At 35.8% G+C, this 14490-nt stretch overlaps 1 protein-coding gene across 1 annotated transcript in view; it reads left to right on the plus strand.

The window, feature by feature from the left end:
- Positions 1–1675: 1675 nt before the first annotated feature.
- The window catches only part of TPO (thyroid peroxidase), a 35937-nt gene continuing 23122 nt past the window's right edge, over positions 1676–14490 (plus strand). The window contains exons 1-5 of the mRNA XM_053973309.1: positions 1676–1769; positions 4575–4659; positions 6205–6374; positions 8615–8747; positions 13441–13570. Coding sequence (XP_053829284.1) covers positions 1676–1769; positions 4575–4659; positions 6205–6374; positions 8615–8747; positions 13441–13570 — 612 coding nt within the window. The remainder of the gene's footprint in view (positions 1770–4574; positions 4660–6204; positions 6375–8614; positions 8748–13440; positions 13571–14490) is intronic.

The raw sequence follows: 14490 nt of genomic DNA on the forward strand, positions 1-14490 counted from the left end.
TCCTTTCACCACTATGTACCACAGCCTCCAGCTCCAGGATGCTCCCTGCTACCCACCCCCTACTCACCTTGTCCCCTCTGGCAGTGATCAAACTCTGATCTTTGGCTCCACCTTGTGATCTCCCTGGCGTGACCAGCAAAGAGTAAATAAGGGAATGAATTCTCAGTACTGATTCCAGATCTGATCTTCACCTATCTGCCTCTATAGAACAGTGTAAAAAAACCCAGCCAAATAGATTCTTCAGGTCAAACTACTGACTTTAAAAGAAGCAATACAGCTGAAAAGAGTAAAGAAAAACAGCTAGGCTCAGAGAAAAAGACTAAATAAAAAGTGCTGGAAGGAAGTTGGTGGACAACCTGGGGGTTAGCATCTGAATTCCAAATGGTTGTTTTGACAAAGCACAAAGTATAAAATGCATAAACTTGGACAAAAAGTTGCTTTTTTGTCAAATGAATTTTTAAAAAAGAAAAACTAATGAAAAATATTTTATTTTACTGCATAACATGGTAATTATATATATATAATTATATATATATGTGTGGATATATATATATATATATATATATATATATATATATTTAATAGGAACTCATTTTCCTTCTCATTTTCAGGAAAATAATTCTGATGTAAGAACTGATGACACAATTATCTTTTGTTTCCCAGCAGGAAAAAATAAACAAGTCAAGTGTTAACGTCAGTTTCTGCTTTGTGGGAACATAACTGTGGCCAAAAAGATTTTGAAATAATTTGCACTGCTAAAGCTTGAGTGAGTACCAGTGCATAAAGCTGATAGCATAAACTGGGTCCCTGGAAAGTACTTAGCTTTCATAATTCAGAACAGTTACTGCCATCGATAAAGTACAGAACTGTGGAAGATAATCTCCTCAGCAGACAAAAGGTCAGACAATAAAACTTTTGCTTGCCATTTTCCAGAAGAAATCCATTATATTAACTCATAAAATGTAAAAGGAATGGGTGTTTTCACGTTGAATTTCTATGGGCAATATAGTTTCTCTGAATTTTCAGACTTAATTTCTTTTTTTTAATTTTGATAGAGTATGGAGCTAAAAATATTTCAAATCTTTCACTTTCCAGTCAATATAGTGCATGTGAAAAATGATACCTTTTGGAGAGTTTATATATTTGCACTGCTGTAAGAACTGACAGAGTACCAGTACTGAAATGGAGAATGCAGCTCACCTCAGCAGAGTGGTCATGTTCACTGTGCTGCTTTGATACCACAGTTATCTATGGATAGGAGCATAGATTAGGGTCTGACTAATTGTTATTAGTTTGACCACTTCATTATCTTATGTGCAATCACTAACTTACAATCAAATCAGTCTCATGCACAGAGAAGTTCAAAATGAATGGGAGTAAAATATTGATGAATTTCTAATATATGTGCTGCTGATATTGTGAGAACATGTTATGTTATAAAATAAAATTACATGCATCATTGTGCTAGAAGCTTCTCAAAATGCAAAAGAAAAGTAATAAGTAAGGAAGGGAAAAGAGAAAGTGAATTACTTTGAACTTCAAAAATATAGTCAGAATATGGTTGGAAATCTAATTTTAAAGTAAAATTTGCCATATACAGAAAATTATTTATAGTCTGGCTTATAATTAGAAGATAAAGGTATATGTATTTTCAACTATCTCTTCTTTCTTGTAGATGAAAGTTTTCATTATTTTGGGATTTTCAGCAGCTATAGCCTTCACAGCTGTTTTCTTTTCTTTCCTTCAAATAAGGAAAGACACCATCTTTGGTAAGTAACAGTAAAAATATACGTTAGTTTCTTATGTTGATGCTTAAGCTGAAAATACACTGACACTGCAGACAGTTTAGCAACAGCAGTATAGCTCAACCTCTTTTGTGCGCAAAATACACTATCTGGCCTCTCTGAGAATTATTCCATGGAGGTGTTCTTTTAAATTGTAGTTTCATAAACTCAGTAAGTAAAACTTTGTATGTGTAGGGTCTCTCAATCACTGCTTTGACTGGGAGCGATTTTACTTTCTTAGCAGCATTCATGTGTCAGATGATCGCTGCCAAGCACGATTGCTGGATTTCTTTCCCCATCTGCTAATCATCCTGGGCTAGAGGCAGTTGCCATAGGATGTCCCACCTAGCACCCTCCTGCTGTCCCACAAGGGTGCTTCTCTCCTGTGGATCTGTTGGCTGCTGGCACCCTGAGGATTTTAGAGCATCTCAGATTGCAGTATTCCTTATGTTCAAAAAATGTAATCTTGTAATTTTTACCATAATTTGTATCTGCTCAATTTAAATTAGTTAAATCTAATAAACTAGAAGTATAGCAGATACCAGACTGAATTTTTAAAGAAACCTGCAGAAACTGATTTTACTTGAAATTAGGGCAGAGATAGTAAAGAAACAGAATTTCAAACCACAATCTCATATTATATAGCTGTATGCATGATTCATAAGGTTTGGTGATATGATTCCCTAGGAAAGTTTTCACTGAATTTAGTGTAGAATCACAAATAAAATAAAATTATATGCGAAAAATTAAATTAAAAACAAATTCCCAAGCTATTACTTCTTACAAGATTTTTTTTTGTACCATCACTTCAAAACAGATCAGGTTTTCTTTCCATACTGGATTATTTACTTTAAGCTTCCATACAAATTGTTTGGAAAGATGTGGTCTAAAATGGCTAAATTATATTATATGTTAGTTAATACAAAATAAATCCAAGAATAATAGAATGGTTTAGTTTGGAAGGGACCTTAAAGATCATATAGGTCCACACCCTCTGCCATGTGTAGGGATGCTGTTCACAAGACCAGGTTGCTCAGGGCCTCATCCAATCTGGCCTTCAACGCTTCCAGGAATGAGGCATTCACAGCTTCTGTGGGCAACCAGTTCCAGTGCCTCACCACACTCACAGTAAAGGATTTCTTCCTAACATCTAATCTAAACTTGCTCTCTGTCAGTTTAAAACCATCGGCTGTCATCCTGTCATATAAGAAGTCCCTTTCCCTCCTTTTTATATTCTTCCCTAAGGCACAGGAAAGTACAAATATATAAAAAAGTATATATTTATATATAAAATATATATGTTATATATATGATATATAATATATATTATATATATTTTACCTATTATATATATAAAATATATAAAATATACATGGACTATAAATAGATGAAATGTGATTCTTTTTATAGTAAGTGTTCTTGGTCTGATGAGACAGTACAAGATTATGCTTGTTACTCAAGAACCACATATTTGAAGACATGGTATTGGGACCAAATTCATACTTCTTAGAAGAAAAGGAAGAGACACAATGGAACTTAAGTATAGCAAGTGGATAGTCTCTTTTACATCAGTTTGAATCAATATCACAGGATGAGCGATACTTCAAGCATGTTATATTTCTCAGAGCTAAGCCCCCTAAAAGTAATTTTAAAATATGCTATATTAAATAATAAAATAACTACTTATTATATGGCCTGTAAAAATCAAACTTTTTTTTAACATAGACTCAAAAAGGTTTTCAAAAGTAGTGGAAATCCAAATGATAACACCAAATGAATCATCTGAATATTTTATTATGCATAGGTGAAAAAGAGAAATAATTACTGCTATACTTAGATACTGAAAACTTTAGTAGAGTATAATTTAGCCTAGGAGAGATTACTCCTCATCACACATTTCTCTTCCTTGAGCTGAGTGCCTTATTCAAAAAACAAATGATAGAAATAGCACAGAATGTACTACAAATAAAACATGCTCCCCTAAAATTACACCGTACATAAATGATGAACAATTGTACATAAATGATTGTTATTATTTTTTACTATTTGTTTTCGAAGAAAAAATGCGCCATCCCATGAAATTCAGATAGAATTGGACAGAGTTGGATAGAGTTGGACTTTAAACATGACTGGTTATTTTATTTTAAACCAACATGTACACAAAAGAGGGATAAGCTAAGCCTCATAATAGCATTATACAAAATAGCACAGCTGAAGTATTATTATGTTCACATATATCTTTCCACCAAACATAGGTGAAGAAATAAGAATAGGGTTTTCATGAATTGGCCCAATCCCAGGTCTTAATTTTGCTTGAATATGGACTTGAATTCTTTATGTGACTCAGACCAGGTCATATTACCTGTGAGTGAGGATCAGGTTTGTCCTGTCAATCCAAGGACAGTTTGATGAAAAATACATATGAACCTAAAGAACACAGTTGCATACAGAGAACACAACATGTTTCAGCTGGGCGTATTATATTTGGTCCTATATGACATGTCTATAATTGGATTTATACTTCAAGCAAGGAAATCTAAATCCCCAAGTCTTATATCCCTAATAAATTCTTCTTATGGAAGAATTTATTTAATACACCTACCTTACCTTTTAGAAAGCTCAGAAGCCACATTATTTTCAGGAAAAACATAAGGAGATACTTTTAAAGGGCAAAAAATGTAACTTAATATTAGAAACTTGTATATTTTCTAATTGTATATATTTTAATAGATATGCTATTTATTAGCATATTTATCTTTCTTCCTTTCTTTTTGTTTTTTCCCTGTTAAGAACAAATTGAAGATAACTGCATTACTAAGGCTATCCAGAAGGGCTCTAGTCTGGTGGATTTTGCTGCACGTTATGAAATTAAAAGGTAAAAAAAAGAAGTGAGTAATGTATTCAGGAAAAAAAGCTTTCATAACAAAAAAGTTTGATGTCAATATTTTTGTTTCTTTGACAGCCCAAATAATAAACAAATCACTGCCCCCATTTACCTCTGAGGGATCTGGTATAGAGGAAAGTGACCCTGCCCATGGCAGGGGGGTTGGAACTAGGGGATCTCTAAGTTTCCTTCCAACCCAAACCATTCTATGATTATGTCACTGATAATCTGATCCAATAGGACCTTGTGCATTATCACCATATAAGTTGCTCTTTTAAAATGTGGGACAAAATAAATAACACAAAAAAATTGGATTTTTTTTGAGCAAAATAGCTCAAAAGTCATACTTTTATGGACTATTTTTGAACATTAATTATGTTTTTCCTGTGCAGTGACAGGAACTACTCCTATGGCATAATGAGCCAAACCCTGTTGCCTTAAACTGGACTGTAAAAGTTAATTTCATATTTCCCCTTCCATCTACAACAGATGTAAAAAAAAGATAAGGGAAAGGAAAGAAAACATTTGTATTGGAGTGTGGATGAGCTCTTTCAACCGTTTTATGACTAGATTTCTGTGCAATACAAAATTAATTTCTCTCCAATATTTGGAACACAATATCTAAGTTTTACAGAGTACAATCCCCACATTTTTGCATAGACTTTCCTAAAGACTTATCCCTGTGTTTTGAAAATGAGTCATGATTTGCAGAGCTCTGTGAGTGTTAACCGTTTACATGGACAGAAGTCAAGAACTGTTGCCCCTCTGTATGTAAAGACTGAGGTCACTCTCGATTTTTAGTGATAGTATTTTGGTGACAATCCTAAGGCATTTAAAATTTAAAACCATAAGTCGCAAGCTTCAGTGGCTCAACTGCCTCATGTAATATATGGAAATACTGATATTTATCTGTCTCACCAGATCTTGTGGCAATTATTTGGTCAATATCTTAAACATGATAAATGCTAAGAGATGCTAAAGATAAATGCTCAACAATGATTATTTCAATTAGTAATTGAAATTTTATTAGGAATAAAACTGAGGCCACTTACCCCAGACACCAGACTTTTAAGCTTCCTTTGAAATACTATGTATGTGGATATATAGACTTTAAAGAGAATTGGTGCTCAGAAGTCCTATTGATGATTGAGGATGGTCTTGGGTATTAAATGTTACATGAAAGCAAAGCCTTTTCACAGCAGTGAGTTAGGAGACCTCTTTTGTGACTATCCTGCACAAGGTCTTCCACTTAGTGCTGCACCCCAAAAGTTTCTTTCTTATCCTAAAGGCTTCCCACAAAATGAACTCGGTGTGTGTCCAACAGAAGCACAGTTTCTTTTTTAGAATTTTCCTTGAAGAACAAGGTCACAAAACAGCCTTCCTCTTTGCTTTCCCAGCCTCTCTTCATTCAAAATATACCTTAATACATTAAATACCTTAAACTTACAACATATCCAGCACAGACAGCTTTATTGTTATGAAAAAGTTTTAAAAATGTATTCATTGCAAAACCTTCTGTATTTATCTCAATTATAGAAAGATCCAAGGAAGTGGAATAGCAACCCCTACCTTACTGCTGGCTTTCTCAAAATTTCCTGAACAAGAAAGTCAAGATATTTCCCGAGCAGCTGAACGAATGGAAATGTCAATTCAGGTGCTGAAACAAAAAATTTGCCAGAAGCACAAACGTTCATTGCATCCAACTGGTAAATACAGTATATTGACATTGTCAAACCACCCTATTGATTTGTTGAATGCTGTCTTTTAGATTAAAGTTCAGTTAAGTTCACTTTTATTTTATTTTACACTTTCTTTTGTTCTTGAAAACACCTCAGATATGTTTACATTTCTCTTTTCTGGAGTGTGGGTGGTGTTCTTATAGTTGAGGAGAGCAGTATTACGCTATTGGCATCCTGTGAACTCATGACTGTGTATTTGTATTGCCTGTAAATTAGCCTGCATATCCTCAGTGTTGTAAGCTACTTGTTTGCAGTGAAATATCTATCTTCCCCAGCAGTTTGGGTTTAGTGCTTTATCTTCTATCACACTATGGCACTGCCATTTTCAAACACACTTCCTCTCAACATATGCATATCCCTCTTTTAAAAAACATATGTTTATATTTCCAAAACTAATTTTATAATGCACTGCTGTTACACATTTATTTCCACTTTAACTGGCTTTTTTAATATTAGATGGGGAAAGAAAGACATAGTCCAGAAAGTTCAATATTGTCTAAGTAAAATACTTGCTGTTAATTAGGTATGAATTTCAAGATGTCTGTCTGGTGTCTGGAAGGCTCGAAATATCAGAAACATTGACTTTTTTCACCTACTAATTTAATTCTTTCACTTACATGAAGTGTTCTGTCTTAGTACTAGAAAATTTTTTTCCAAGATATAGAAGCATTAGAGTGCTATAAACTAACATAAAGCACCACAGTTATTATTTTATTTCCTTGCAGAAATATCTGCCTTACTAAACTAATGGGACATTTGTAGAACTAAAAATATATCTTTATCAGTATGTCTGTGCATATATTTATATACACACAAACATACAGATGCTATTATTTTTGTGCTGTGCGATTTCAAAAAGAAGTTGAATTTCTAAACTGCAGAAGTGCACAAAGATCTTGTTAATTTTCAGAGCTGAAACAATGTTAATATAATGTGAATAGACACTATCCAGTCTATGTGCTGCAATAGAATAATTTTACATGAATTAAAGAACTAAATTAACTTTAAAGAAGACATGTGAGTCTCTGCCTAGGCAGCCCAGATAACTGGGGAGCTGGGCTCTGAGTGCAGTTTTGAACCTGAAATAACATAGAACTACAGCTCTATCCACAAATTTGGCACAAGTTACTAGTACATAATGACAAGATTATGTAGCCAGTCTAACATCCTATTCTCCTTCTGTTCTCCCTACTGCCTTGTACAGGTTCTAACTGCTCAGCAGAACATGTTTCGAGCTGATTTGGTCCTTGAACCTTTGTTGTTTGTTTTTGTGGCTTCATATTTTGGTTTGAACAATGGATTAAAGCAGTTTACTTCAGAGTTGAATGGGCAGAAAAAATAGATATTGGGACTGGGTGGCATGCACTGGCCAGTGGGGAGACAAGTGCAAGAGTTATATATTACCTCTACCCTCATCTTCCATCATGTGATGGTTGTAGAAAGAATCATGGAAAGGTTTAAGCTGGAAAGAACATTAGAGACCCCCTACTTCCAGCCCCCTGCCATGGGCAGGGTCACCTTCCTCTAGACCAGGTTGCTCCTATTTCATGGGTACATCCACCTCCAACTGGCCATACATATTTCAATACCTGCAGAGGTGAGAATAGGTGCCAGCTCTCTGCAGCTTACACAATAGTGTGGCTTTGTCAGATGATCATCATCAGATGCTCACTGGGAGACCCATTTTGGATCATTTCAGAAATATATTTATAATATGCTGTCTTCTGATATAAAGGGTCTTGATTTTACCTAGCTTCCAAATTCCAGCTAATAATTCTGATTCTCTTCCACTCAACATTGAATTCTATAGTCAGCTGCAGGGTCTTTAAATTTCTGCATCTTTCCAGTCCCACATTTTTCTTCCTTGGCATATACTTTTGTTCTTGAATGGCATTTTTTACACCTTTGTTGTAAATACAGGGACCAGGCGAGAAAAGGACTACAACACAGAGAAAGAAGGATGCAGCAAGCAGGTCAACCTCAGTTCCCAGCTATTGCTGGACCTTTTTCTTCTCATTCTCTATGCATCACCTAATAAAACCAGCTCTGCCTCTAAGTCCCTGACACAGCCTCTTGCAGCACTTCTCATTAAGTGCTCTTTCTGAGGAAGAGGGAGAATACTGTAGATGCAGTTGACAATAATGCCTTTTCTACTCTAGCATCTAAATCCAATATAGCAAATTGCTTGTCTGGGTTCTTCATTTCAGATCGTTTATCAGCTGATCTGCTCACTATGATTGCTAATATTTCTGGATGTCTGCCTTATATGTTGCCACCAAAATGTCCAAATAATTGCTTAGCTAATGAATATCGACTCATCACTGGTGCCTGCAATAACAGGTATGTATGATAAAAATTGTGCCCTGAAAAACCCTTTTTTCTTGTTCTTTAAATCCAAGAAGCTGTGTTTACTTTTTCCAAGGAAATTGGTGAAGGGGGACTGGTGTTAATCAGTTAACTTTGGCATCAACCTGTCTGTAAATGAGGTGCCTGTGAAAGTTCCTGGAGGAAGAACTCATCATTTAAACATTGGTGTACTACTTTTTGTAAACAGGTTTTTCCTCTGAAAGTTTCTAGGATTATGTGAGGAACTTCATATTTAGGGAGAACTGATTTAGTAGATGCCTTCTTCTATATAAAAAGAAAACTTAATTCTAACCCAGCATTTATTTTTTATTGAATTGGATAAAATTATATAAAGCAGGAAAACAATATTACTTCCCAAGGAGAAATAGTTTTGTATTTTCCCACAATTCTAACAGTTAGCAAGCATGAATCAAAAAATTCTAGTTGTTATTTTTAATTTGACATATCTGCTTGTATGTGTTTAGTGGTCATTTTTTTTAACTAGTATCTACTTGTTGCCTAATTTATTTGACAATTGTTTCCTGCAAAACCCCACATAATAGATGTGCCCATCTTTTCAGAGCCCTCCAATGCAATGAGTGTTAAACTGAGAATGAGGGCCCTTGTAAGTACAAGGGTAAACAATATTTGTACTCAACAGCCTCTGGATACATAGACCTAAGGTCACAAACTGAAAGGTGGACTGTAAGTCTACAGGTGAAGTGCTACAGAGATGAAAATGGAAGGCTGTTATCATTGTACAGGTTATGGTACTCTGCAATGTGGTGAATAAACAGCAGTACAATTCTGCAGTTTTATTATTCAGTGAGTCTGGTTTTATGAGATGAATCTGTTTTGCTACATCATGAGTCATTTGCAAGGAACATGCCTGATAGACTCTTTGCTGAAAGGACACAACCTGATATGCATCAGTGTTATAAATCTAACTATGTGGATATCCATAATTTCCCCCAGGCATGTTCAGAGTTGCCTGGAATCTGAACTAGCAGCTAGTACAATATTTGCACTGACATCTCCATCAGGGTTTGAATACATTGGCCAAGATTTGTGCAGCTGAACACAGACACATGGATGAAGCTCTTAATTTACAGGCATGGCTGTTTAGTCTTTCTCCCTAGAGATGGAGAGAAGCACTCTGCTATAGGTAAAGACCTTTTTCTCTTCAGTGACTGATAATCCTAGGATGTGTACAGGCATTTCAGTCTGACATCTAAAGCTGGGTAGGGTAAATATGATTCATTGAGTCTGGCCTGTAGTCACTCTGTTCTACTTTGTATGTTTTTATGCTTGTACCACATCAGAACTTAAACCCACCACTCATATGTGGTGGTATTTAAACTCTTTGCTCTAAATGTGTGTAAAAGATGTAAGGTGACAAAAAAACCCTTCAAAACCAAAGGTGTTGAAACCAGTGAATCAGATCTTAACTGAGTCTAAAAATTTGCGAGCCCCTTGAAATACCTCTAGTTCTACTGAAATACATCAGCCTAAAAAGCCCATAACACTGTAATGTAAATAACATATTCTGTGATGTAAGCCAGCTTCAAGGACTTCAGACATTAAATGAAATACCATTCTGTGCTTTTCCTTGCTTTAAAGCTTCCACTTTCAGGCAGAAAATATATCAAGACCTATGTTGCATTTGTACTTTTGTTCACTCTGAATATATAGCTGTACTGTAGATCACAAAATTCTGCATTTCATGAGTGAAATTCAGAAACAAAATTTCTAGTGGAATTAATTATGTGTCCAAAATAAAAATATTTTTTAATCTATTTAAAAGGGAGAAAGGAAATGCTTTACAGATGTTCTGCTAAATCAGTTTGCACATTTGGGGCAAATCAGATCAATTGCAAAGGATTTTTTCCTTAGCACTGAGATTGCTTTGTTTTAGTGTGCACTTCCAAGAACAAAGGTGTAGCATAAACATGACCTTCTATGGACAACATTAACATAATAGCAGACATTTCCAGCAGAGATATTTATTATCCACTTTTACTAGTAAGAGATATTAACAGATTTTAGTTTCCTTTCTGCCTAAACAAGCAAGCAAAATAAAATTGCATTAATTTAAAATGAAGAATAAGGAACAGAAGGAAAATCCAAAGACCTTTTTTTCCCATTTTTAATCACAACTAGCATTGATCTAAGTATTTTTTTAGTGTCTAGTACAATAAGAGGAATTCAAGGGTGAAGGAATTACAGGTACTAAAGGAAGGGACTCTCACAGTGAATCAGCTTCACCTAATCTTAGCTTTCAGAGGTAGTTATATGTCCAGTGCAAGGCTGCATCTTTGGCTGTTCCTGGTAGTGAGAAATAAATGGAATGAGAGGATGGCACCCAGGAACTGTCTGTCCTTCTGGCTTGATGGACAGGTTATTCAATGACTTACTTTTTGTACACCTAATATTTGGGGCATCAGGGAGGAATTTTATCTGCAACATTTCTATTTCACTGTTGCATCATTAACCATTCTCTCAGGTAAGGACCTGGTGCTCAGTCTGGAGGTCCAGTACCAGCAGAATTAGGAGTATGAGTATGGCTCACCTAGTAGAAAGAACAAGCAATCCTGACTGAGTCCATTGACTTCCATAAGAAGGAATTGAGATGTTTCCTTTAGGTTAGCTACTTCACCTCATTGCAAGCTAAGTGTTCAATTAGTAGCAGGCTTATTTTTCAATAAGCGTGTCCCGTGTTTCCAGAAGTTACGCTCATGATAGCTTAGCACAACATAAAACATCACAAATTCCAGTTATTAAGTTGCCATATGGCATTCATTCCATCTACTTGCAACTAGGCAGAATATTAAAATAAGATTCAAAAGATAAAAATATGGATAGTAAATGGAAGCTTAAGACTTCTGCTTCTCAGGCAGCCAAAACAAAATCCAAATGGTACAATTCCAGTATTCACACGTAAAGGAAAACTCCCACTTTCCGTAAACAGAATATATAGTAATCAAATTTGAGTACTTTATAAAGCTATATGGTAACAAAATCTCATTATTTCAGCTGCCTTTTTAACTCAAGCAAGATTCCACTACATTAACATGTTTAATGCAATAATAAAAGGGCATGTGAGACGGGTTTTACTAGAGTCGCATTCCAGTGATCTGCTAAAATACAAAAGCAATCAGGAGAAAAATCACTGGTTAAGCAGTTACATTAACATTTCATTATATTTAATTGAGTGAAATAGCACTACACTATGTGCAGTATTTTATGCAATTTCAATAAAGGCAAATCAACTGTAACTAATTTGAATGCTTTATTAAAGCATACTTCAACCTTCAAGTGTGAATTATTGTGGATAATTAAGCGTATTACAGCACCATATAGCTTGGCAAATTGAGTTTCTTCAGTGTGCTGGAGATCAATGAAATATTAATATAATTGTTTAGCATCCTGATCCATGTAAATGTATGTTTTAACACTATGTATTTCTACCAACTTTCCAGAAATATTTATGGTTCTTTGTGGCTTACTTTACAACTTCAGTCAACTGAATGCATTGCAAAAAAATAATTTCTTCTTTTTAGTGTTGATATATATTTAACAATTATGAAATATGTTGAACAGGACAAGTTGAAAAACAATCAAAAAAACCCAAATCCTAACATTTCTAATATTCATGATAGAGGGAAAATTAATTGGGTCAAACCCAAGACTCACTGACTATACTAATAAATAGAAATCACCAAGAATCATTTGCTGACCCTCAAATTAAATGTGACCTGATTCTTGCCACCCTCTTACTTTTACACGTTTGACTACACTCTTTTACTCCTCTTCCCCCTTCCAGGTAGGCTGGCTGTGGGATGACAAACTGGTATGCAATGATGCCAAGATATGCTCAGGCAGGTGACATTCAGAGAAAAGCAAGTTTTTGTGAGGAAAAAATGCACTGCAGTTAGTGCTGACAACCTAGCAGAATAGTTCAGTGCCTGGGCTTGTGCACAGGCCCTCCCAAAGATGGACCCAAGAAATTGGTATAGCTTCAGCCAGAGGCAGCATTGCCATTGGATTCAGCTCCCATCTCCTCAGCCCTGGCTCCTTTGGTCTTGCTAAATGATTTATTCTCTATGACTAGTGTCCAATTTTCATTTAAGTTTTCTTCACCTTCACACTGAAGGGTTTCTTCATATTTTCCCAAGTTTTTATTTCCTCTCTGTTGCTCTAAACAAGCATCTTTTAATGATGCTAGCAAATGCACTTGAGAGTATATCTGACTTTATGGGGAATGGGGACACTATCAGGAACTCACCTTCACAGCAAGTATTTAAAAAATGTCCAAAGGTAAACAACTTAGGTTATAAACATGAGTAAAATAGTAATAATTCATTAGTAATTTCAATTTTCATTATTTTCCTTTTGAGTAAAATTAATATTGGCACACATAAAGACAAGTATTTTATGCACTTTCAAAGACTGCTATATGAACATCTTATTTTAATGGCATTTTGCTTTATGTGGCTGATTATTTCATATTATTTTATTTTTATGGTCAGATCTTATATTCAGAACATATATATAATATAAATATAATATAAATATATATATGTATGTATTTATTTATGTATTTTTTTTATTCAGAATATATTCAGAGGTTCTACTGCTGCTGTTGCCTTTTTGCTGTTGATTTTTAATTTTGTTTTTCTTTTCATAGGGAACATCCTAGATGGGGGGCATCCAACACAGCTTTGGCTAGGTGGCTTCCAGCAGCCTATGAAGATGGCCTCAGCCAGCCTCGAGGATGGGATCCCAGCGTCCGATACAATGGATTCCAGCTACCCTCGGTTAGGCAGTGTACCTCCAGATCACCTGAAACACTTACTCTGGGCCATTAGCACACCTGCCACCACAGAACTCCATTTGCATCAGTAAAGGAAGTATCTGTGTAAAATACTTCCAAAGTATCTGTGGAGCTCAGTTAAGAAGCCAGTGGCTTTGCTAAAGCAGAAGTTCAGCCACATGGTGAGAGGTTCCCTGTCCCTGGCTGGGGTAAGCCCAAAAGTAATGGGAAAATGGAGCAGTGCAGGGGGCACTGACATTCCTGAGGGGCAGCCCAGTACTCCAAAAAGTGCTGTAGGGGAGAGCAGGCAGGACAGGAGCCAGCCAAATGCCTGGCCTGGCAGGCACCAGGCAGCCAGCAGACACGGTGATTTCTATACAGAGGTAGAGGAAAGGTGCACAGTGGACCTAATTCTGACTTTCCCATGATGAAATTGCAGAGAAGAGGGAGGCCTACAAGGATACATGCTGCCATGCCAAGAGGCAATGGTCACAAGTTGCTCCAGAGAAAATTTTGTCTTGAAACAAGAAATTAAATATGTTGTGAGCACAATGAATGTTGGAAAAGGTTTTTGTTGGAATATGGATTCCAGCCTTGACAACTTCCAGCATATCCCTCATGGGAAATACCCAATATCTGTCTTTATGGGGCTCTTAATAACCTAATCCCTGCTTTCAATTTAAAGTTGCACATTGCGGTCTCCAGAGCTTCCTTCCAGCCTAGGTTTTCCAGCAATTTTGTGATTCTTTGTTTTAATAGTGGCACCTTCATTCAGCGAAGCAGGAGGGGGGAAAAAATGTTGGATGTTAACTAAACAGATATAAAGCACATAGACATGCTAGCAGGTGTGTAGGTGTGTGCATGTACGCCATTCTTCATAGGCTAGCAAGCCTTAACCAAACAAGTATTGCTGTCAAATCATGA

This window comes from Vidua macroura, chromosome 3 (assembly GCF_024509145.1).
Source record: "Vidua macroura isolate BioBank_ID:100142 chromosome 3, ASM2450914v1, whole genome shotgun sequence".
Taxonomy (NCBI): Eukaryota; Metazoa; Chordata; class Aves; order Passeriformes; family Viduidae; genus Vidua; species Vidua macroura.